This window comes from Ostrea edulis, chromosome 6 (assembly GCF_947568905.1).
Source record: "Ostrea edulis chromosome 6, xbOstEdul1.1, whole genome shotgun sequence".
Classification (NCBI taxonomy): Eukaryota; Metazoa; Mollusca; class Bivalvia; order Ostreida; family Ostreidae; genus Ostrea; species Ostrea edulis.
The window spans coordinates 3,786,376-3,813,287 of record NC_079169.1 but is presented as its reverse complement, the minus strand read 5'-3'; the positions used below and the strand labels follow the sequence as shown (position 1 = coordinate 3,813,287).

Sequence of the window (26,912 nt, the reverse complement as noted above, 5' to 3'; positions counted from 1 at the left end):
ACTTCACCAGGGCTCTGTGATTTATTATGGTTGGGTTAAATAGGGAATGTTTTCTATATGTGGTAAGAATTTAATTCCAACACGACACGAGTATTAAAAAAGCTTCCAAGGAAATAGTATAGCCAAAATTGAACATTGAACCCTTGACCAAGGGGTAATGAATATTTCACTTGAAAGTTTATCTGTAATAATAAACAAAGTCCATCGATGACAGTCTGAAAGTTAATTAAAATTAGAAATAAATTGACTCATTATATATATGCGCGGCGTCTGCAAACATTAAATTGCAGTGTTAATTATCGAGAAACAAAGAATTCAGCGAATATATATATTGTACAAGGTCTCCCTCAATTATAAGGTGATGGATGACCGTTACTTAGATCCAATCAGACAAGTTCCGTTTCCGTGACTCAGTCGCCGTTATCCTGATGGATTTGCAAACATCCGGATTTCGGAGCATATAATTAAAAGAGCTACTACTGCAGAATTGTCTAATGACAGTTTCTTTGCGAAGATAATCTCGCACACATCATACTTATCGTGAAGTAAATTGTTTTGGAATTTGTGAATACTGCACTTTTTGTTATCATTACTATTTGTAACAATGTTTCAGATCACGTGATGTAAATGTTCCAGATACAGTGATTGCGAAAGTAATGTAATCCATCCCTTGATGAGACTAAGTACTATTTAAGCTAATACGGATGTTTTTTTTTTTTTATCACGTCCAACCTTTCGTCTAAGGTTGTACGTTTCTATTTTCATTTCTGTGTCATATATCAAGCTGAAACTTGCTGTGTAGCTTCGTTATGATCATATTGTATTTTTCATCAATTTTGGTCTCTCTTGTAGGAGTTTTGCCCCATTATTTGAAAATAAATGTTATATGGAGGGTACATGCATGTAATTTGTCCGGTGTACTTCTCCCGCAATTTGCAAGCGAGGACCAATTTTGTTATACACTTTACAGAGTGTTTGTATGAGTATTGAAGATTTGCATACGGCAGGTTGTTGAACTTAGTCCGTTTTGAGGAATTATTACATAGAGAGTACATGATTTGCCTCACCTCCCAGAGTCTTCTTATTTTACAGAGTGTTTATGTGAGTAGTTAAGGTGTGCGTTTGTCAAGGATTTTGATTGTCGTCAATTGTTTTTATAAAATTACAGGTTGATGAATTTAGTCCATTTTGAGGAAATATCAATTAAATAAAGGACATTATTTGTCCTTTTAACTCCTCTCATAGTTTTGAAACCATGGCCTGTGAAAATAATTTGTGTGCATAGTACAGATTTCGATTCTCAACAATTCGTAATTTAATTTTCTTTGATGTTTAAAACAGGCTGTTGAAATTTAGGGAAATGTTTTTTCAAATAACTCTTGGTTTGCCTATCTACATGTACTTCCTGTCATAGTTTTTAAGCTAAGACCTTTAGTAATACGATGCAAAGAAAATATGTCACAGCCTGGTGGCGGCTGATACTACCCGAAGCAAAGGTTCACAAATAATCCATTAAGAAAAAAACTACCTTAGCTTTTCACGGGCGTATATGTACCGCTTTCGGTATACTCTTGTTGATAATTTGAAATACAAACGTGGATTTAAATATACATACGGTAGTATATAATAAATATCAGAACTACAGGGAGTTATATCACGAAGCTTCGCATCTCTTTTGATCTGATGATCCGCGCCTGTCAACTCGACGTGGTCCGACTCTTCGGAACAAATTACTGTAGTAATAATATAATGTTTATGTGAATCGGTAAATCTTATACCAAATGTGGTCATTACTAGATAGCTGTCTGAAAGCGCCCTTATGCTTGATATCAGGTGCGATATAAAATGCCGATTCTGCGTTAAGCAGAAAGATTATTATGGGACATCGTGTTCTAACGTCGTTCTACCAAAGGTCGGATAATGTACGGCCACTTTAGGACATGATCACGTGACGTGTTAGAAAAAGGCTCCGGTGTACATTTGCGGAAATCTATTCCTCTACGCTGCTTCAGCTGTATGACTATGGTCATTAAGACGCGCCGAGTTACCGGCCGGAAGCTGCGTTAATGATCAACTCCATTTACAGAACAGGAATGGGAATTGTCAATTTCTGTAACATATCTTGTACATGTATTTCATTGCAGATACGGTATATCACAGGCGCTGAATCACACATCCAATGTGTTTCCATACATAAGGTAGAATACTATGCATATATAAAGTTGCTAAACTCTGATAAAGGACCTCACAATGGAATATATTTAATGGTATACCAAAAGGAGGACATACTAGTATAGAAACATTGTATACAAGGTTTTATACACAGGTACATGTGTAAAGAATATACCGCCTATTTCATTGCAGTGCGTGAACTGTACATTTAAAAATGTTAATATGCAAACACAAAACGTATCATGGATCTACATGTATTTGTATTCAATATTTATGACAAAAAATTACACTGTACAATACGCCAGTTTCGAGATACGAACTCTTCTGTGTAGGAGGTGCATTTAGTGGAACTTTCAATGACTAAGTGGGACAGAGTGGACCTACAGTCAGTGAGGAAGACGATGAAATGCATTAAAAGTGGCTTCTCTTTTAATATGTCAATGTGGGAAATACAAAATACTATCGAAAGAAATGTTTTACTAAAATGGAGACATAAAAACAATGTCATATTTGCAAGTAATATCTTAGATATGGTACTTATGACCAACGAAATAACGTGATATGATAAGAATTTCTATGTATTTAATTACTCCCTAAATACTTGTAACTTACTTAGTTTGTGTATCAGTCGAATTCGGGTGATGTGACAGTGTATGAGAAACTTACTGAGTACGTCCACTTGCGCAGTGATGAAAATTAATCCCACTCCCGCGTGCAAATAAATTGTTTCGCGCCTCACTATATACGAGAGTTCTCCAAAGGGAAATAACTCGGGTGTATCTCGAAACCGGCGCATTACTTCCTCTGTAAGTCAATTTAATAAATCATGCCTAGTTCTTGTATAAAATTATGATAGTATGTGACTGCAGGTGCTCATTTCTTGCAGTAAAACAGGGACTGAAATTCCAGAAAGAGGAATATTCTCCCTAGCCATCTTTATCTGCAGTCTTTCAAGTAAGTATTACAAAAACATTATTATGACAAACTTTTAAAAGCATATAGTTCGCATAAACGCAGTTATTAACATGGTTTAGTATCCATTTTCCCTTCAAATACTACTATTGCACCTCGTTAATTTTGACACAGTAAAGCTCTATTTCATGTAAACACCCGAACTCTCACTCTCTCTCACATTGTCTTAATGCCCCCGAGATCGAAGATCGGGGTCATATTGTTTTGTCCTCTCTGTCATTCGGTCTGAAACTTTAACCTTACTAATAACTTTTGAACAGTAAATGCTAGAGCTTTGATATTTCACATAAGTATTCCTTGTGACAAGACCTTTCCGTGGGTACCAACATTTTTGACACTGTGACCTTGGAGTTTGATCTACTTTTTGAAAACTTTAACCTTGCTATTAATTTTTAAACATTAAGTGCTAGAGCTTTGATTTTTCACATACATATTCCTTGTGAAAAGACCTTTCCAATATTGTTGCCCCTGTGACCTTGACCTACCTTTTGAAAACTTTAACCTTGCTTATAACTTTTGAAATGTAAGTGCTAGAGCTTTGATATTTCACACGAGTATATATTGTGACAAATCCTTTCTATGGGTATTAAAATGTTTGACCCTGTGACCTTGACCTTGGGGTTTTACCTACTTTAAAAAACATTGACATTTGTCTTAATGGTAAATTTATATTGGAGCTTTCATATTGCACATGAGCATTACTTGAGACCAGACCTTTCTACTGGTACCAAGGTATTTGTCCTTGTGACATTGGCCATCTTTAGAATTGGCCATTATCGGGGGCATTTGTGTTTCACAAACACATCTTGTTATCCTCATTGTATTGGTGTTCCAAGTTGTAACAATGGACCATTGACCAAAATCCGCTACTATCCCTGTTTGTTATAGACTACAATAGTTACAATGCGTTACATCGTTTGTCATTTCTTCTATAACACCGACTTATTCTATCATCACACTGTAAACGGCAGGCACCTGCTGGGCAAGTTTCATTAATTACAGCCTACGTGGAAAGACCTTCCGTTCTGATGTTCATTTTCTGTTTCAGTGGCTCTTAATTCAGAGATTCGATTCCAGTATGTCCGCCTTATGATGACGCAGATGTCCTTGACTCCTGCGGAAAAATCGCGCTGGATTACTGCCAACAAATTGTCCTTAGCGCTAGGGATTGTAGCTTCGTTTGGATTGGTGTTTGTTGCTAGTTTCCAGGTAATTAATGGAACTTTAGTATTAAATGTGTTGTTTGCATCTTCTAAACTCTGAACTGTCGATATCAGTGATCATTAGTTTAGTTTTAATGTTATAATCAGGACCATAAACTGTACCTAAGGTTCTCATCAGCAACTTTCTAATTTTTCTCGCCATTAGGCTTATCCGTGACAAATTGACCGAACTTCACTGTCTAGTCATTCGCAACTGTTATGTCAAAAATTAACTTTTATTTGTCCCTCCACCATAAAATACTGAAACACAAAATATCGTTTCGTCATAACTTTGTGCTGCACTGGTTAAAAGACACTGGTCAGGGTTAAAGCACACGCATTCGTTATAAACATTATATCCACCAAGTACAAGCTTCCCGTGAAGGATTCGAGTTAGAATAGGTCCTCAGTCAGGGTTTGACATTTACTTTTTTGAGCACTAGACCAGTCGGGCTACTTCAAATGAATTTTACTAGACCTGACCTTACATCCACTAGCCCTGACCAACTGTACAGAAAAAAGTGATAGTTTCTCCATATTTAATTACTTGCTTCTAATGACAAACGTTAAGTTTGAACTAATCCTTATTTGATTGTCTCAAAAACATCAGTCTCGTCAATCAATTTGATATGCTTTAATTTTCAAACACATTTTCTGTTTCGTTAAATTCTACTCGGCACGGGAATTCTTTAGTCCATTTAGAATAAAATTTTCTCAACCGGTTTTTTTTTTTTAACCTTTTCCTTTTCTTTCTTGGGACATCTTTCCTTGAGGACGAGACGTCGTATTTGAATATAGAGACATTCCCGCACATATGTCAACACCGAAAAATGGCTCTTTACGACGTAATTTATTAATTTGATAAACACTTTCTTATATTTAATTCAAATAAACGTTGTTTTTTTTAAATGAATTCAATTTATATCTATTTATCCGAAACATAACTTTACACCCGTCATCGAGCAGATGTCGTAAAACATCACTTCCGATCGCGACTTATTTAATAGAACTAAAAATAGAGATTATGTCACCACACTTATGTATTAGAAATAGAAATAAAGATTATGTCATCACGCGGTTCAAAATTGCTCACAAACTCTTTACAATCTTATTGTTTTAAAGTTTCTTGTTTATTTTTTCAACACGACCAGTCGGACTAGTAAATCGACATTTTACCCGACCGGACCCATCATTTAGTAGACTCGGTCGGTCGGACGTGCCTTAGTGTCAAACCCTGTCAGTACCCCTTACTTGTCGCAAGAGGCGACTAAATGGGGGTGTTCCTTCGGATGAGACCGCAAAAACCGAGGTCCCGTGTCACAGCAGGTGTGGCACGATAAAGATCCCGCACTGCTCAAATACCATAAGCGCCGGGCATAGGCCTGAATTTCGCAGCCCTTCACCGGCAGTGTTGAGGCCTCTATATGAATGAAAGATTCTCGAGAGGGACGTTAAACAATATTCAATCAATCAATATACATGGCTTGTGACAAATACTTCCAACTGTATCTTGACCAGTCGCGGTAGCTCAGTGATTAGAGAGTTTATTTTGTGACCGCGAGGTCGTTCGAGCCGCGTTAAATTAAATCTAAGACGTAAAATTAGGTAGTGATTGCTCTTTCGCCAAAAACTCGGTCTCTAGAGTCGCACTAATCTCTGTTGAGATTCGGCTCGGCTGAATATTTTGACAGACACCTTCACCGAATCTCGGGAGCAATCCTTCATAATTCATGTCTGGAAATTTACTTTCAGCTTCAGCCAGTTCTAGATAGCAATTAATGTGCACTTAGGTGACACTGCTGTTGGCTTCAATTAAGTGACTTGACTGTTAAACTAACTCTCTATCACTATTAATGCTGTATTACTTACCGTCTAAATATGTAAATTCCATAAAATAAACCATCACTAATTTTTCCGTTCAAATGAAGACTTCTATGGTGCAATATTTTATCTCCCAAAATTGAAGAGTTCCTATAGTTTGATTTTTGAATTAGCGAAATGCAAGTAGGTATGCAAAGATACGATGAATCAGTAACTAGATAAAGCAGACTATAGGAACTCTTCAATTCCAGGAGATAAAATATTGTGCCATGGAAATATTCATTTGAACGGAAAATGTAGTGCCTGTTTTCATTTTGGGATTTTTATACCTAAATGGTAAGTAATACAGCATTAATTGTGATAGAGAGTTAGTTTAACAGTCAAATCACTTACTTGAAGCGAACAGCAGTGTCACCTAAGTGCATTTTAATACTTATCATTTCCATTAGTGGAACTCTTCAAATTAAAGGCGCGTAAAGTCGTGCTACTGGGACATCATACGTAAACATTACTTTAGGCATACGTAATATAAATTATGGTATCGAATACATATTATAACCGACTGCAAACCACGACACTGATTAAAATTCTAAAGGCAAAAGGAATTGATTATTCTTGCAAGAAAACAGACGAACTTATTAAACTATGTAAAGGAGTGCAGGTACTAAATCTGCCAAATGTGACCATATAAAGCATCAATCGCAAGAAGAACTGTGAAGGGAAAAACCAATATGCACATCCGATACAATAACTTTTCTTGTAATTAATGGGATTCATATGTTATTAAAATTATTCTGTCAGATTATGAAGACATTCTATTTTATCATACAATTTGGACAGGTTCATATGGCATGGACTTTGTAATCGTTAATGTACCCCCCCCCTCTCTCTCTCTCTCATTTTCAAATATTTTAGAATAAGTTATATATTTGCCAAACTGCAATTTTATTTTTAGACGTTTATAACACTAATTAACACAACAAATGCGTTTCTAAACTGCATGTAAGCTATTTTGAAAATTACAAAATATTGATTGACTTAGGACAGAGAAGATCGTTGTTTGGCATTTTTATAAAAGGTGTAGTAGAGTTTAAAAAAACATGTAACATCCTTGATAAACTAGTGTTAGAATATTTTTAAAATGCAGTTTGACCAATAGCTATTTTATTTAAAAGTACACCATGTACTTTAACTTTAAAAAAGGGGTGTGTGTGCTATGAACGTTTTCGTTTATGTTCCAGTAATCTCGCACTTGCTCGTGAGACTTGTGCATTTTCTTACCAATGACGCACAAGAGTCATCAAAGCGCGATAACTCTAATGTGCTGGTAATGAGAAGTATTGCTAGAAGTGGCCAAAGCTGAAAGTAAATTTCCAGACATAAATTATGAAGGGTTGCTCCGAGATTCGGTGAAGGCGTCAGTCCAACTATTCAGCCAAGCCGCATCTCAGCCGAGATTAGAGTCGCACGTTTTCTGGATACAACCTTTAAAGGGAAAGGCAACCCTAACCATATAGTTGCTTTTATGAATAAAGTATCACTTATATCGTAATTGACAGTCTTTAACAACAAAACTCCTTGCTTAACAATTAAATCAATAATAATCTACCATGTATTTTGAATTACCCGCCGCTAAGAGAGCAGCCATTGGAGTTTAATTCATGACGTCACAACGTCTATTCCGGTTTATTTCATCAGCAGCACTGTAAACATGACAAGTCACGAACAGTTAAGTTTGGAGCCGTATAGATTTGAGCCCGTTCTTTCGCAAGAAGAAATTGAGACAAGACGTTCAGTCGAGTCGCAGACCAGGCAGACGCTACGCGTTCTTCATACAAATGTCTCGAACCTCAACTTGTCATTACACAAATAATGGATCCGTAGTCTTTTCTTTTCAAATGCCTTGGTTAAATCGGGAATTTCGAAAAATAACCTTTTTTCACATCTCCCCTTCGCATTAGTGTAATTAACTGCTTGCCAGGAAGACATCAACCTATTTATTCGTAAGATCTACCACATGCACATATTTGATGATCTCGCAGGTGCTTGGGTTCACCTCCCTCTCCGAATAAGCTACATGAGTTGATTTAATCAATTGTTTGTTGAAAATATTTCTAATGCATGTCAACAACGTCTTGCATACCCGTAAAGTCCAAAATAATTCGAAAAAGCTCTTTATAAAAAAAAAACCAAAAACCTTAGGCCACTGGTTATTATTTAAGTTCTGTTATAATAACCAGTGAGAGTATTTTTTTAAAGGACATTTTGTGGAATTTATGGGTATGCAAGACGTTGTTGACATGCATTAGTAATATTATAATGAAAAAAATAATTAAATCAACTCATGTAGTTTATTCGGAAGGGGGGGGGGTGAACCCAAGCACCTGTGGATGATCTTAGAATCTCATCAAAACCGGAACAGACGGTGTGACGTCAAAATTATTGATTTTTGTAGTCTTGAATACAAAAGAGTTACACATGATGGCAGCCCCTATAGATCGCGGGGATTTCAATTTTTGACGTTTTCAAATTAGTACTGAAGCATATCTAGGCCATATATCAACAGAATTGTATGACAAATCTTTATCATATGATTAATCCTATCATTTATCATGTAAAAATATTTTGGGTTGCCTTTCCCTTTAACACGACAGTCACATGTCATTGCACGCCAGAACCCTCTCAATGCTACAGCACTGCGTTTCAAGCATATGACTTCACATACAGTTGTGACACCTCAATATGAGTGAATCCTTATCAAAGGGTCTTAAAACAAACAAGCAAACACATTACAATATACGGAACTAATTGCCAAGCGTAGGTTGGTACTTAACCTGTACCTGATGACGTCTCAATGTGTGAAAATTGCCCGGAAGGATCGTAAAACAAACATGAAAAGTTTAAACATTGGTAAACAGTTATGACACATTGTTTAGTCGTACACAATCTTAGTTTGCAGGGTTAAAAACTGCATTTTTTTCAGTTCAGCATATGAGTCATACCACAGGCACCTGAAGTGTGGATAGCTTGTATAGATATTATGTACATACCACCCCCTCTTCTAGAAAGAAATTATTTTTATACAGAACCAAAAATTTATCCAAAATATGTTATTCCCCCCACCGATCACCCTCATAAATCGTTCTGAATAGTCAGTTTCTACCTTCTGTAAGCTTTTGAGATGAACACTTGTGAGATACTGATATAGATGAAGGTATGCAAATCATAAAAACAAACAGGGGGCTACCTGCTTCGAGACCGATCCACGGGGTATAAAACAACTTTATCGACTGAATTTTTGCGAATATCTCGTCAGGCTAATGTAGTTCTACTTATGTCTTTCATCTAAATTCCATGCCATCCGTTTTATTTGTCGTATTCTGCCATTTATTTCATCGTATCCGAGCTTTTACGTCCATTGACAGCCTTAAGACATCACTCCACGTCTCGTTTATCTGATTGGCTTGCACCACAGGCAATTGCATCGCTTGGTGGTCGAATTTACTATATAAAGAGTAAAGGTATAGAACTCTAAATATAGGGTACCCAAGTTAGCCGATGTAAAAACAATAAATTAATTGATATAAAATTCTACTTTGTATCTTAATTTATTCCTACATAATCAATCTACATTACTACCAAAGTTCATCCCGAAATTCCGTATACTTCCCAAGATATGCAGAAATGAACTCGGAAAAATGCCTATTATTTTTTGGTTGACTTTTAGCTGGACCCTGACACTATATGACTGCACAGAGTGTTTGAGCATTGCAACAAGCTATCAAATAGAATGTGCAGCATAAAATATTTCTTACCCCAATTCATAAAATATAGTCCGTAATAGCTCCAAGTGATTGAAAATTTTAAACCGCTGTACTTTCACTTATCAGTCATTTTCATCGGTGCCACTAACTAGCCACATTGACATCATTATTATAAATCGTCAAACACCTGTGATAATGTGATTTAGGTAAAAATAGACATAATAAGACATTTGTATATTCATAAAGACTTGTTATTATCATAATTTATGTATTATAATGAATCAATATTGATAAATATTAGTTTTGAGTCTCTAAATCGTTATGGATCCTTCCATCTCTTTTGGGTAATTAGTCAAAACTACCTTAAAGACCCATCTCATGACCGTACGGTTGGTGAAAATGTATACGGAGCCTAATCTAAACAGATGTTATTTACCTGGAGTGGCCAGGGTCTACCAAGGTGTTAATTGGTATATGCCATGGCACCCAAAGAAATACACAGAGACAGAGCATGGTAAAAATCTACCTGTCCCTGCTTTTTTAAAAATATACTCAGGACCTGTCTCAGGGACCTCTGCAGAGTTTCCATGGTCATAGTGTTTGAATAATGGTTATATTCCTAAGGGTAGCTGGCACACAGTCTACACCCACCCTCTTTTTCTCTCTCTTACTCTCAGTCATTGACTCAATGAATAATTTCTGTTATAAATATAGAGGTATCATAAATTGATGACAAATTATTTCAATAATTAAGTTACATATTTTAGAAATTATTGTGCAAATTATTGTTTGATATCTGATTGTGTAATTTATAATACATGTATGTAGAGGGAAAAAAACTACAATTATATTGAAATTGCATTGTTCAGGGGTCTTTTTAAAAACAATTGAAATACCAGAAAATAGCAGTTGTGGACAGGTCAATGTTATCAAAACTCAGGTATACTGGGCTTCCTCAAGATCTAAAGAATGTATGTAGGTACTGGCTGTTATTGTTATCAAAACACCTCTCTGGGGTAGCTCCAGACCTCAATGACTGCAGATGTCACTCCGCCTGAGATCTATTGTTAAATGTTTGATTGACAAGCACCCTACAATTTGTGGATGTTAACTTAGAATTGGGTCTTTAATGGCTGGGATTGTGAAAGTACAGACGGTTTAAAAACATTTAGTCACTTGGAGCTATTACGGACTTCATTTTATGAATTGGGATAAGAAATTCATTTTAGAAATGATATATTATGCTGCACATTATATGTAATAGCTTGTTGCAATGCTCAAACACTCTATGTAGTCGTATAGTGTCAGGGCCAAGCTATATGTCAACTAAACAAGAGATGTTTGTAAAACACATATGCCCCCCATGGTGCAAAATTGAAAATGGTTATACACACACACATCATTTAATTGAGAGTAGTATCATAAATTCAAAATATTGAGCAGACAATATCTTCCTATGTCAAGAGTGGATTGACCATGTGACCTAAAAATCAATAGGGGTCATCAACTCCTGAAGATGTACCAGTGTACCAAGTTTGATGTCTGTCAAGCAAAGGCTTCTCAAGATATTGAAGGGACAGTATATTCCTATCTCCAGTTTGACCCTTGACCATGTGACCTCAAACTCAATAGGGGTAATCTTTTCCTGAAGATGTACCAGTGTACCAAGTTTGAAGTCTGTCAAGCAAAGGGTTCTCAGGATATTGACCGGACAGTGTATTCCTATGTCCAGTTTGACCCTTGACCTTTGACCTCAAAATCAACATTGGCCATCTTCTTCTAAAGATATACCAGTGTATCAAGTTTGATGTCTGTCAAGCAAAGGATTCTTGAGACATTCAATGGTCAATATATTCCTATGTCCAGTTTGACCCTTGACCTATTGACCATGTGACCTCAAAATCAATAGGTGTCATCTTCTCCTGATGATGTACCAGTGTACCAAGAGTAGATTGACCCTTGACCTTTAACCTTTTGACCTGAAAAAACAATAGGGGTCATCTTCTTATTATAACCAACCCACATATGAACAAGAGATGTTTGTAAAACACATATGCCCCCCATGGTGCAAAATTGAAAGGGGTTATACACAAATCTCATTTAATTGATAGTATTATCATCAATTCAAAATATTGAGCAGACAATATCTTCCTGTGAATTGACCATGTGACCTAAAATTCAATAGGGGTAATATACTCATTATGTTGTACCAGTGTACCAAGGTTGGTACGTGTCAATCAAGCAAATAATTCTTAAAATATAGGAGACAATATATTACTATGTCCAGTTCAACTATTGACTTTTGACCTCAAAATCAATATGGGTCATCCTCTCCTGAAGATGTACCAATGTACTAAGTTTGATGTCTGTCAAGTAAAAGGGTTATCAAGATATTGAGTGGACAGTATATTACTATGTCCAGTTTGACCCTTGACCATGTGACCTCAAAATCAATAGGAGTCATCTTCTCCTGAATATACACCAGTGTACTATTTAAAGATTGATGTCTGTCAAGGAAAGGGTTCTGAAGATATTGAGCAGACAGTATATTCCAATGTCCAGGTTGACTCTTGACCTTTAAACATGCGACCTCAAAATCAATAGGGATCATCTTCTCCTAAAGATGTACCAGTGTACCAAGTTTGATGTCTGTCAAGCAAAGGATTCTCAAGATATTGAACGGACAGTATATTCCTATGTCCAGTTTGACCCTTGATCTTTGCTCATGTGACCTCAAAATCATTAGGGGTCATCTTCTCCTGAAGATGTATCAGTGTACCAAGTTTGATGTCTGTCAAGAAGAGGGTTCTCAAGATACTGAGTAGACAGTATATTCCCACGTCTAGTTTGACCCTTGACCTTTGACCATGTGACCTCAAAATCAATAAGAGTCATCTTCTCCTGCAGATCTACCAGTGTATTAAGTTTGATGTCTGTCAAGCAAAGGGTTCTCAAGATATTGAACGGACAGTATATTCCTATGTCCAGTTTGACCCTTGACCTTTGACCTCAAAATCAATAGGGGTCATCTTCTCCTGAAGACGTATCAGTGTACCAGGTTTGATGTCTGTCAAGAAAAGGGTTCTCAATATATTGAAAGGACAGTAAATTCCTATGTCCAGTTTGACCTTTGACCATGTGACCTCAAAATCAATAGGGGCCATCTTCTCCTGAAGACGTACTAGTGTACCAAGTTTGCTGTCTGTCAAGCAAAGGGTTCTCTAGACATTGAATGGTCAGTATATTCCTATGCTCAGTTTGACCCTTGATCTTTGACCATATGACCTCAAAATCAATAGGGATCATCTACTCCTTAGGATGTACCAGTGTGCCAAGTTTGATATCTTTCAAGCAAAGGGTTCTCAAGATATTGAGCGGACATTATATTCCTATGTCCAGAGTAGATTGACCCTTGACCTTTGGACCTGAAAAACAATAGGGATCATCTTCCTCTCATAACCAACCCACAGATGAAATATATTATCATCAAGTGAATGGTTCTCAAGATATTGAGCGGACAACATGTGGTCGACCGACAGTTGCAAATCAATATGCCCCCTCTTTTTCAAAGGGGGGCATAAATATCATTACAATCAAGTGAATGGTTCTCAAGATATTGAGCGAACAACTCATGGTCTAGCACATGGGGTTAAGACCAGCAGTTTGACTGACCACGTGACCTGAAAATCCATAGGGATCATCTACTCTCTAAGGAGAGCCTCTGTATCAATTTTGGCAATTATCAAGCAAAGGGGTCAAAAGATATTGAGCGGACAACACATGGGTTTAAGACCAGAGGTTTGACCTTGACCTTTGACCATGTGACCTGAAGGTCAATAGGGATCATCTACTCTCCAAGGGCAACCCTTGTACCAAGTTTGGTAGTTATCATGCATAGGGGTCAAAAGTTGTTGAGTGGACAACACATGGTCTACCACATGGGGTAAAGACCAGTAGTTTGACCTTGACCTTTGACCATGTGACCTGAAAATCAATAAGGATCATCTACTCTCCAGGGGCAATCCCTGTACCAAGTTTGGTTGTTATCAAGTAAAGGGGTCGAAAGATATTGAGCGGACAACACATGGTCTACAGACCGACCGACAGTTGCAAAACAATATGCCCCCTCTTTTTCAAAGGGGGGCATAAAAATAATAGGCATTTTTCCGAGTTCATTTCTGCATATCTTGGGAAGTATACGGAATTTCGGGATGAACTTTGGTAGTAATGTAGATTGATTATGAATAAATTAAAATAGAAGAATTTTATATCAATTAATTTATTGTTTTTACATCGGCTAACTTGGGTACCCTATATTTAGAGTTCTATACCTTTACTCTTTATATCGTAAATTCGACTCCCAAGCGATGCAATTGCCTGTGGCTTGCACTTGCATCATCTTTCTAAAATATAATTCGGATAAGCATTGAACAGTTTAATTAATTTCGATTGATTATCATCTTCAAATAATTAATTCTTTAGAGTTATGTTTCAAAACTAGCTTTTTACCATGAAATAATCTGAGTTGATATTTATATTAGTCATTTTCGTTTTTAAAACCATGCGCCTTTAACAAAATAGCCATTTCGTATGTTTTCGTTTATTGCTCAGAAAAAGACCAAGGCGGTCGGAAGATTTGAAGAGCCAATCAGATAACGCGAGACGCAAAGCGATGTCACAACCTCCTTTAAGGCTTACAGGAGATTGAAACTGACTATTCAGAACGACTTGCAAGGGTGATTGGTGGGGAAATAACATATTTTGGATAAATTATTGGTGCTGAATAAAAATAATTTTTTTCTAGAAGGGGGGGGGGGGGTATGTGTACATACAGTAAGATCTGTAAAAGCTATCCACACATCAGGTGCCTGTGGTCATACAGCCTTGCCTTGGGACCTGATCCAGGGGTCACAATTTTTGTATAGGCCTCCATGTGTTCTCATTATAATTATGCGATGTTCGCTTGCTACATGTTCACAAGTAAAAATTTTAAAGATAAAATGCACTTACTTCATTTGGCTTACACATCCTTACCCCGAGACCTGAACGTTTTACATGATAAAGGCGCTCTCAGTAGAATATTTTTATATACTGACATAATTTTGGCCCCATTTCTAGAACCACAATGTCTATGAAAATCACGATATTTCCTTATGCATCCCTAAAGATGCTACACACCAATTTTGGTGATGTAGTTTTCGGGAAGGTGATAATGTAAACTTAAAGACGGACAACGACTGACGAACACGGATATGAATAGGTCACACTAGTCCTGATGAATGAATTATTAAAAGCCAGCAAGAAAATTAAGATTTCATAATCATACTTCAAAGGTATCATATAATTGTCATTTGCATATGTGGACCATAAGCAACATAGATTCGATACGCAAGCGCTTGTTTTGTGTATGATCAGTTTTTAAATCGAGACAGGCTACTGACAAACAAATTGATGGTGCAGTGGTTTCAACAGTCTCGTTGAAAGTCAGCAGTTCGTAAAGTATATGGTCGTTCTAACAACCTAGCTTGCCAATACAACCTATCGGATACCTCCGTTTACCTGATCAGGATATCGGGCTCACGGCGGGTGTAACCGGTCGACAGGGGATGCTTATACCTACTAGGCACCTGATGCCACCTCTGGTGTCCAGGAGTCCGTGTTTGCCCAACTCGCTATTTTGTATTTTTAATAGGAGTTATGAGATTGATCACTGTTCGTTATCTTCACTTTTCATAGATGTATATTTGCATCTGCAAATCAAATTACTCTTATTCACATTCTTTAACAGTCCCAACTAATGATCTTTAAATTTCTTTTGATGACTTAGAATATGAATATGATTAATGGATGTTTGAGGTTAGAAATAATTAAAACGCACAGGCAGAGCTTTCTCTTCAGGTCCGTTTTCCATAAAATATTTTATGGGATTTTTTTTTTCAATACAAGCATGTAATGGGTAATTAATGGCTTTTAAAAGAGTTTCATTAACATTACAATCAGCAACTTTGGAAATGTACACAGTGACTACTTTTCTACTAAAAACTGTATATTTCTCTCATGTTTTATTGGGAGTATTTTAGCAGGGAACCTTCCAACTTCTTTTTATTGATTTCGACCTATGCTTTAGCTGAGGCTGTTTGAATTTAAGCTGTAGATAATTATCTTTAGTGGTGTGTGGTAAATAATTATCTTTAGTGCTGTGTGGTATCATGTAGGCTATTATTTTGGTGTTTTGTCGTATTGTAGTTGTGTAGTCCGATGTTGTAGATAATTATCGTTAGTGTTTACTCTTACGATGCAAATGTTTAACCCAATGATTATTTGGTGTTTGGCATATGATGTAGACGTTTTGTCCGATGCTGTAGGTGCCTGTCTTTATTGTGTTTGGTCCTATATCGTATCCATATCGACAAGCAAGGGGTACTGAGAATCTATCCTACCCCGGATCCCCAAAGGATCTTGTGCTGTAGATGATTATTTTCAATGTTTATGTGCTGTATGTGATAGTTTATAGTGTTCTGTCCAATGCTGATGGTGATTATATTCATATTAGTGTTTAGTCATTTTATAGGGGATTACAAAACATTTTTCCTGTTGATATTCTGTCTATTCGTTGTGTAACCGAATTCTTATATTTTTCCTCCAGGTGAATACGCTACCTGTGCCTCATTACATGGGAGCTTTTGCGACCTTTGGCCTCGGATTCATTTGCTGTTGGATCCATTCCGCCATTACTTACAAACTCTACAAAGAAGAGCGGAAGGCAGAGCTTAAACATACGTTCATTTTGCAGATTTTGGTCAGCGTCACCATCACCGTCAGCTTCATTACATGTATCTTTAACAGAGAAAACATTGTGTATTCATCCTCACATTTATAATACAAAATAGATACATTTAACAGAGAAAACATTGTGTATTCATCCTCACATTTATAATACAAAATAGATACATTTAACAGAGAAAACATTGTGTATTCATCCTCAAATGTATAATACAAAATAGATACATTTAACAGAGAAAACATTGTGTATTCATCCTCAAATTTATAATACAAAATAGATACATTTAACAGAGAAAACATTGTGTATTCATCCTCAAATTTATAATACAAAATAGATACATTTAACAGAGAAAACATTGTGTATTCATCCTCAAATTTATAATACAAAATAGATACATTTAACAGAGAAAACATTGTGTATTCATCCTCAAATGTATAATACAAAATAGATACATTTAACAGAGAAAACATTGTGTATTCATCCTCAAATTTATAATACAAAATAGATACATTTAACAGAGAAAACATTGTGTATTCATCCTCAAATTTATAATACAAAATAGATACATTTAACAGAGAAAACATTGTGTATTCATCCTCAAATTTATAATACAAAATAGATACATTTAACAGAGAAAACATTGTGTATTCATCCTCAAATTTATAATACAAAATAGATACATTTAACAGAGAAAACATTGTGTATTCATCCTCACATTTATAATACAAAATAGATACATTTGTAATGATTTCCGTAGGATGCAAAATATGTCTACCAACTCTGACGAGTCTACAGAGACCTTAGTACATGTAAATCTAAATATAGTAAACGTTAGATTGAAGTAACTGTGGATATTCCGACGACACGAAAAGAGGAGCGTTCGCAGATAGCAAATCTCCGCACACATCATGTCAATCTCTGCCGCTAAATTAAATCCTCCAATGCAAATCAGGAGAACTTCGTCTTGGCGGGGACAATGAATGCGCGGAACAAAATAGTAAAAATGGGATTATAACGCTATATGCATACGTACTAACCATTTAGAACTATATTTATGATTAATATATTATAAATATCCATTAATATCTCGTCTAAACTTCATCGTGCTTGTATATTTATTGAGTGCCAATATGTAAAATGCATGTGTATCAAAACTTGCGCATTTAATATTAAATAATTATTTAAATGATTATACACGACATAGGCACCCACGCGTCTTAATCGGAAAAGATTCGACCTGTTGATGACTAGAATAGTCAATACGTCTAAATGAAACTTTTAATTTTAACGACCAGATACACTAAGATTGACGTCTCGGGGAGCGCTGAACTTTGATATAGCATCCAGCTCGCCAGGCTGATTGCGAAACGTGATTGTGTGCAATTGAGAGTGATTTCCTCTCTACCGGGGATAGTGAACAGCCTTCGGTTTTATTAATTAAAATCATTTTATTCTAAAAAGCTTGAAGACGAATCTGGGAAGCCTTTTCAGATATTTCTAAACACATTCATGCTCTATTAGTCCACGCTAAACTAAGACTTAGAGAGACAAATGTAATTCATTAAGTCCTCTGAAGGACGAACGTCGCAACGGGATTATAAGGTCGTTGTCTCTTAAATTCTACTTAAACTCCGATATTTCTATTGTGTTAAGCTTCTCATGCTTTCTGTCATTATTATACGTTTGCGGAAGGTCAGATATTTGCATAGCGTGTTATATTCATTTGCCTGTCTACTCGAACTATATTTCACCAATTCCTTAACACTTTGTAGTTATCATCAGTTTTGCTTCATATAGATATCAGAAAAACAAAGGCTACGGCACTAAGGAGGTAATGATTTCGTTTCTAACGTTAAATATTTCAATGATATTCATGGTATAGGTGTAAACATTTATGTATCCATTTGCATAATGAGAAACCCTTTTATAATTAGTTCAACACTGTCTATAATTCATCTTATTAACATTTCAAAACTCGTCAAGTCTCTAACTCGTCCGTGTTTACACGTGCGTTTCAGGAATTATGTACATGTGTGAATATGGCACTTATACTGAATATACGTTGTGCCACTTTCAAGACTAATGTTTTATCGATCTTGTTAATATCAATTTAATTTCTCGCGTTAAAAGTGTGCAGTAAGGACATTGGTAATTGTTAATAATTGCTACTAATATGTTAGGAAATGGCGATGAAACAAGCGAAATTACCCAGCCTCATATTTTTAAGCAGTTTTTAAGGCATTTGTTTTCAGAACGAACTGCGAGATATATTTCAGTCCGCCTCCATCTCGGAATGGGTGTTAGCCATCAGTACCATTTCCTTTGTCCTGACGTTTATACCTGGATTTAGGAAAATCGAATTCGATGGATTCAATGTCAAATTTAAACAACTTGTAACTAACAGCAAAACAGTGAGTACTGCATGCCATCACACGGTAAAATCCCTCGATCATGTTCCAAGGAATTTTAATTGTCGTTGAATTTGTGGCATGGACATACCAACGGATTCAAATCATCCGAAAACGGAAGAAAAAATAAATCACCATCAAGTTGAAATCACAATTCTTCACTAAGAAACCAAGATCCTACAAGCATTCCAGTTTTACTTGTCTTTCACCCTGAAACGAAAACCATGATTGATTGAATATTGTTTAACGTCCCGCTCGAGAATATTTCACTCATGTATGGAGACATCATCCACGAAAATAATTGACAGTTATACATTATATCCTAAGTGTCACTTAGGTAATGGTAGGGTTTTAAGATTTATATTCTAGTACATTTATATTTTGCACAATTTCTCTTTCACAGAGCGCTTGCCGGAGGTTGTGCAGCTGTTGTTCTTGAATGGAAAGTTGAAGGATCCTGCAACTGTTTATCACATATTTCTGCAATCACAAAGATTGACAAAGTCAAGAGATACCCCATACTGTCAAAATTCAAAGTTTTTAAATCGTGTTTGGTTGACAGTCTATAATTTGCTTACGAAGATCGTAGATGATCTTACGTTGATATTCACTTTATTTAATTAAGCATTCATTTTCTATTGACTTAAAATATTCAGTTTATTATTCCTCACCGCAATCAAAGTAAAGGAGCATGTAGGATCGCTTTGCCCGTCTGTCTGTCGTGCCACCGTTCCTCCCAATATTTGTTGTCAGGAAACAAAGGTGTTATGGCCAACTAGTTTTTCAAGTCTTGACCAAAGGTCGTATGGTCATGGTCTGTTTTATGTGTAATAAATATAACTTTTTTTCCGGGTCAAACCTTTGTATAATGCGGACACTAAATTATTCTAAGTACAAAGGATCGAGGGGTGGGTGTTATATAATGGACAAAGGACAGGGGTTAAAACGTGTTAAACTAGACCCATGACTTTGTTACCCAACTAGATCAGAAGAACAAGTTTAATTACTTTGACCCAAGGTGATTTGCCCAAGGTAACTGGTATGAAAAGTTTGACCCCCCCCCCCCCGGATTACAACAGACAATCATACTTAACACAGCGGTGACTATTGGTATACTGGTGTCATGCATGGCCTTGATACAAGGTCATTTAGACTAGAACAAATTAAAACAATCATACCATAACCCATACATGTAGCTCAAGAGAGCAGTGATTTTACATGTAGATTGATTGGCTGTTGGAGCTTTAACGCCGTTGTGACAATCTTTCAGCCATTTTACGGTTTTTAGAAGCTTGTATGCATAGGGATATTACAGACTGTATACAATTGATGTGACAAGAAAGGAACAAAGGTTTTTAACATGCATAGAGTCAAATATTTAAAGCAAACAGAGTAGAATCTAACATGGGAATATTACTATTCATTTCAAATATTGATATATTTGAACACCCCCTCCCTCCAAAAAAAAAAAAGACCATCTAAATTGCAACATTTTAGGCCTACATACACAGCGAGTCATATGATCATATTCAATTTACATCCAAAGGTTGGGGGTCTATGATGAACACCAAGATATGTATTTTAAAGTTGTTTTTCGTACTTCTTTGTTGTGTTACATATATTTTCTCGAGAAATTGCAATTGGAATTCAAGCTGATGCAAGATATACCTGTCTAACAAAACGATCGCTTCTGTTGTTCAACATGTATCGACTCGCTGTCGGGAATTGGCCTGTGTGTATAGAACATTGAGAGAGTTTGAACATTGCTGTTTTGAAGTGTCTTGTGAAGTTGAACTTTATTTGTGTAATAAAATCTTATTTTGTCATAGTTTTATGTTTCTCCATTAAATCTGCCTCGTGAAGGTCACATCAAGCTATCTAAGTCTGGAATCACACGGCTGTCGGGCATATTGATTTGTCATTCAGCTACATCAGTGAATAAACCGATGTGAACCAGAGGCTGTTTCGTTTCTTTGTTTGCTTTACGTCTCTTTGAAAAATCACCAACCCATTTGGAAACGTCATCAGCTATAAGTGATGTTCTGTCACGAATTATTGTACACCCTGGGCGTGTAATAAACTGACAGAAAGTTAACCAAAACAAGGTCCAGATTTATTCCGTGCCAATATATGGTAAAAGACTGAAATACAAATTGTAACAATCATAAGTACAGCATTTGAATAAGAAATCATTTTGATGTCACTAATTGCGTTCCGTAGTTTTAAAAGTTAGCATCTTAGAGTAAGAAAATTATGCAATAAAATATCTGATTCCTATCAAATGTCTATAGTTATTTCCCTTAAACAATTATCAAGTATAATGATATTCAATAAAATTAACTATTCACCAAATATACATTCATGAAACACAGACGCTTAGAGAAGACAACGAACGACGCGCCATACATCTACATGTAGCTTAGGTAACAGGGGACAGTTTCGCACTATAGGCCCAGTCAACTTTTTCAAAAAGTGGAAATGCCCCATATTTGAAGTGATATTACATGTGTAAAAATGTATACAATAATTTTAGGATGCATGTCAAATGTAGCTGAGTGCTCAAAAAAATGTTGATATACAACATGTAGGTGTCACCATGATTCCTAGCATATAGATGGGTGCAAATACGAAACTAAGACACGTGGTCAGTTGCTGAAGAAATTCCGGTGAAAACATGCAGGGTCAAGCCAAAGGTCTGTAGCTGTGAGGGAAGGTGGATGGCCCCATATGAGAGGTAGATTTTTGAGAAGGGCAGATAGGGTTCTTGATTGTGCACAGTGTCTAAATCCCCATGTTTGGTACTGTGATGGTGTGGGGGTGGTGAGGATTAGCTCAAATGAGAGAAAATCGAAGCAAAAAAGGGGAACCTGCTCAGAGCATGTTTTGTGCACCAGCACCAGTATTTATAGATGACATGTAATTTAGGATCATAATTTATTAACTACACTAATATGAAATACAAGTATTGACATAAATGGGAAATATGATTTTTCATTAGTCTGTCATAATCTGACTTTGGTGTATACCCCCTATCCACATCACATGTTTCAAAACCAAAGAAACTGTCCCCTGCCACCTTACTGATTGTGCAGTTAACAAAACAACAAAGCATTTATCCCCTAACTTATGCATTGAACAGAATATTCTACATATTCATTAGAAAGTTTCTGCATACATACAAAATTGTTTACACTGTAATTTCCTGAGATTTAGATAATAAAAAAAACAAAAACAAAACAGACGGAGACTGTCGACGCTTCTGCATCATGACGTAACATAAAGGTAACAAAAAAATAGCAAGTCGTACCAATTCGATTCGCTTATCGCGACAGCACAACAATCTCTACCCAGAGTTGTCGTTCCTTGCTCTCACTTACACGTGAGTGTAAAGAACGATAACTCTGGGTAGAGATTGACAGCATAAGTGAAATACGAAAATATCAAAGATTTGTTGGCGGTCAGGGTCGTAGCAGTGAGGGTTCTTTACCGTGCCCATGCCTGCTTGACCCTGGAGGCCTCATCCAGAGGAAGACCCGCGACTCTTCCTCCTGTATTCCGGACGTTCAGCGAAGGGGGGAGGCAATACTTATTTTCACGTCTTGAGCTTGAAGCGGTTCATGTGCCAGCAAGTTGAATTCTCACGACATCTCGGTCACAAAGTGAAAGTTCTAACCACCATGACCAGAACATATTGAGCAATTTCCTTTCAGTTTATCGCCAATTGATTTTACATTAGGATATCGGACGGTGGCAACTAATACAATTTAATCTAGGTTTTTATGCCCCCTCCCCTTTCAAAGAAGAGGGGCATATTGCTTTGCACCTGTCGGTTAACTGTGTAACGTATTTACATTCAATTCTGGGATCGTACCTGGTCAATTCCAGGGTTTGGGGTATTCAACAATAATTAATTTAAACTAATTGGCATGATTTTAGTGGACTGCCAAAATATACAAATATGTCCTAACCTTATCTAGGTTAATTATCATCAAACAGAGAATCACTATATAAATCAGAGGCAAGCAACGATAAACTGGTAGTGCTAACTTAACAAAATGTAGAGCCCAGTCGCCCTCGGATTACCCCATATACTGTAGGACGCCTTATTCAGGACGGACAGTATATGTGGTAGCCCTTCAACCACTACACTCACTGTAGGATGCCTTATTCAGGACGGACAATGAGTATAGCGGCCTGGACGACGGTCTGTTCAGCCAATGCGGACGACACCAAAAACGAACTATGGCTAGCCTCTTTACTGGAGGTCAACCTCTTCGTGGCAGGCCAGACTTCTGATGGCCTTCCAAATTAACTCTCTAACTGTAAGAACAGGCGAGGAATTGTTTACTATGAATACTTTATTAGTACACATAATCTCGTCCTCTCAACTTGGCTGGGTCTTCTATCAGAATGACACTGACGACTGCGGAGTCTCGGTATTTATACACAAATGAGATCACGTGATGTAAAGTGACTAATTAAGAACTCCGCATGGTCGTACCTCAAATATCCGGAATCATTACACTACCCATGCCTCCGATGACGTGCGTCCCGCATGTACAACTTGGAAACTAAACATTTCTTCTATTTTAGACAAAGGTTTAATAAACGACAGAACGATCAATTTCAAAGCTATTTACAACGAATTCCTTTCTTTTTAATTTTTTTTTCAACAACTACATGTATATATAAATCTCTCCTCTAGAGCCTTACTTAGAATTCTGTAGTTACATCTGTCTACTGCTGGCAGATTTCCAAGAACACTCTGTGCTTGACCTCGCAAAGCAACGGCCAAATACATCCCCTTCTCTGACAGAGTCCATTTATTCAATTCTGCATATACATCAAAGTGAGACTTAAAATCGGCCCATGACGAACTTCCGTCAAATTTATCTGGTTTCACAATGGTGATCTTGGGTTTGTCCTTCTGTGCAGTATTCTCAGGGCGGCGAGTTGTATTGTTAGTCTCATTCATCACTGGAAAATCATGCCTGGATGTATTCGCATGGTATGGTGTGCTCGTAATAGAAAATCTATCTGGCCCGCCATCATCTGCCCTACTTAAATCAGTAAGATTGTCAGGCCTAGTATATGTATTAGGTAGGGTGGTCGTCCTAACAGTTTTAGGTCTTGCGCCCTCCCGTATGTAACCTTGGTCATCTATGGTAGTCCGCCTACTTTCAGGTAATCCCGAATCTCTGGGGCTGGCCTTGTCCGACTTTTATTTATACTAGCCTGAAGCCTACTTAGCTCCTGCTCTAAGGCAGTCATCTCAGCATTCACATCACTCTCAGACATAATTAACAATAATTTACAAAATTAAACAAAGTCGACTAAAATAAATCAAAAACAAATGTAAACTTTAATGATAGAATTTTACCCCAAATCCCGACGCTGCCACCAAATTCTGTAACGTATTTACATTCAATTCTGGGATCGTACCTGGTCAATTCCAGGGTTTGGGGTATTCAACAATAATTAATTTAAACTAATTGGCATGATTTTAGTGGACTGCCAAAATATACAAATATGTCCTAACCTTATCTAGGTTAATTATCATCAAACAGAGAATCACTATATCAATCAGAGGCAAGCAACGATAAACTGGTAGTGCTAACTTAACAAAATGTAGAGCCCAGTCGCCCTCGGATTACCCCATATACTGTAGGACGCCTTATTCAGGACGGACAGTGAGTATAGCGGCCTGGACGACGGTCTGTTCAGCCAATGCGGACGACACCAAAAACGAACTATGGCTAGCCTCTTTACTGGAGGTCAACCTCTTCGTGGCAGGCCAGACTTCTGATGGCCTTCCAAATTCACTCTCTAACTGTAAGAACAGGCGAGGAATTGTTTACTATGAATACTTTATTAGTACACATAATCTCGTCCTCTCAACTTGGCTGGGTCTTCTATCTGAATGTCACTGACGACTGCGGAGTCTCGGTATTTATACACAAATGAGATCACGTGATGTAAAGTGACTAATTAAGAACTCCGCATGGTCGTACCTCAAATATCCAGAATCATTACAACTGCATGTTGTCCGCTCGATATCTTGAGAACCGTTCACTTGATCGTAACGATATTGCATTTGTGGGTTGGTTATGAGTAGAGGAGGACCCCTATTGTTTTTCAGGTCAAGGGTCAATCTACTCTGGACATAGGGATATAATGTTCGCTCAATATCTTGAGAATCCTTTGCTTGACAGACACCAAACTTGATACACTGGTACATCCTAAGGAGTAGATGATCTCTATTGATTTTGAGGTTACATGATCAAGGGTGAAACTGAACATAGGCATATACTGACCACTCAATGTTTCGAGAACCCTTTGTTTGACAAACATCAAACTTGGTATTCCGTGGGGATCCGGGTTAGAATAGGTCCTCAGTACCTTCTTGCTTGTCGTAAGAGGCGACTAAATGGGGCGGTCCTTCGGATGAGATTACAAAAACCGAGATCCGTGTCACAGTAGGTGTGGCACGATAAAGATCCCTCCCTGCTCAATGGCCATAAGCGCCGAGCATAGGCCTAAATTTTGCAGCCCTTCACCTGCAGTGGTGGCGTCTTCATATGAGTGAAATATTCTCGAGAGGGATGTTAAACAATATTCAATCAATCAATAAAACTTGGTACACTGGTACATCTTTAGAAGATGACCACTATTGATTTTGAGGTCACATGGTCAAAGGTCAAACTGGGTATAGTAATATATTGTTTCCTATATGTTAAGAATTATTTGCTGGATACGCAGCTGTCTAGTTTTAAGGTTGAAAGAGCGTAAAATAACAAATTACTAAGAGGTATTTGATATTTTTATTTCTATTAAACTTATGGTACGGTACTGTTATAACAAAATACACAGCTTTAGACAGATAAGACCACCGATGATCTGAACTTTTGAACTGGTCACGTGACTGTCACTTGAAATGGCAGAGTGATGCGGTTATTTGCAAACATCGATTTAAAATCAAATAATTTGGGTTAAAAACAGCTGAAATAATTTATGATATGTCGTACAGCTTTATAACTACATACGTGCGATAATTTAATAACGTTTTTACGAGATGGAAAAAAATATTGTAATTCGGACCATACAGCTTTAAAATATCTTTTTATTTTATATGCAAGTTAAACTTCTCATGTCGCGATAAATATCCAGAGTCACTGGAGTTAATCGAAGTGATACAGATATTGCCACATATCACAGGTGTTTCACGTTACCAAAAAAATAATAATAATGATACCCCCCCCCAAAAAAAAAACCCAAACAAATTAACCTCGCGTAGACATTGAAATCATTGCTGTCCGATACTATGACATCAGACCAGGATCAACCATTTTGAGTGGTAGGTCTTCGACTTTCGCCTCAATTTCCGCTAAAGAAAATACTTTCATTCGTTTGTCATTTGCCGTAGCAGTGACGGTTCTTTAACGTGCCAACGCCAGCCGCGACCTCCGTTTTTAAGGTAATATCCGAAAGACCCTTGATTCTAACTTTTAAATGCCGAGCGTTTGGGAACAGTCACTACCTATTTTAATGTCTTAGGGTGGACGAGCGGGGCTCGAACTCACAACCTCCCCGCTACGAAGAGAACGCTCTACCACTGACTGACTTTCCGTGACCGGTTGGTTGATTCTTTAACATCCCTCTCCAGAATCTTTCACTCAAATGGAAGGACTACAAAATTTAGACCTATTCTCGACGCTTACGGCCTTTAAGCACAGAGAGAACTTTATCGTGCCACACCTGCTGTGATACGGGGTCTCGGATTTTTGCGGTC

General features: G+C 37.1%; 1 protein-coding gene across 11 annotated transcripts in view; it reads left to right on the top strand.

Moving 5' to 3' along the window:
• LOC130047072 (DNA damage-regulated autophagy modulator protein 2-like) overlaps positions 1-20,947 on the top strand; it is a 65,481-nt gene extending 44,534 nt beyond the window's left edge. For 6 of the 11 annotated variants that reach the window (XM_056141283.1, XM_056141282.1, XM_056141284.1 and 3 more), the window contains 6 exons: positions 2,145-2,198; positions 3,059-3,126; positions 4,193-4,353; positions 16,578-16,764; positions 18,488-18,546; positions 18,968-19,292. In XM_056141283.1, coding sequence (XP_055997258.1) covers positions 2,145-2,198; positions 3,059-3,126; positions 4,193-4,353; positions 16,578-16,764; positions 18,488-18,546; positions 18,968-19,195 — 757 coding nt within the window. In that variant the 3' untranslated portion in view covers positions 19,196-19,292. Of the gene's footprint in view, positions 1-2,144; positions 2,199-3,058; positions 3,127-4,192; positions 4,354-16,577; positions 16,765-18,487; positions 18,547-18,967; positions 19,293-19,526 lie in introns of those variants that run through there. The other 5 variants (XM_056141289.1, XM_056141288.1, XM_056141287.1 and 2 more) reach the window with 1 other exon arrangement.
• Positions 20,948-26,912: the final 5,965 nt, after the last annotated feature.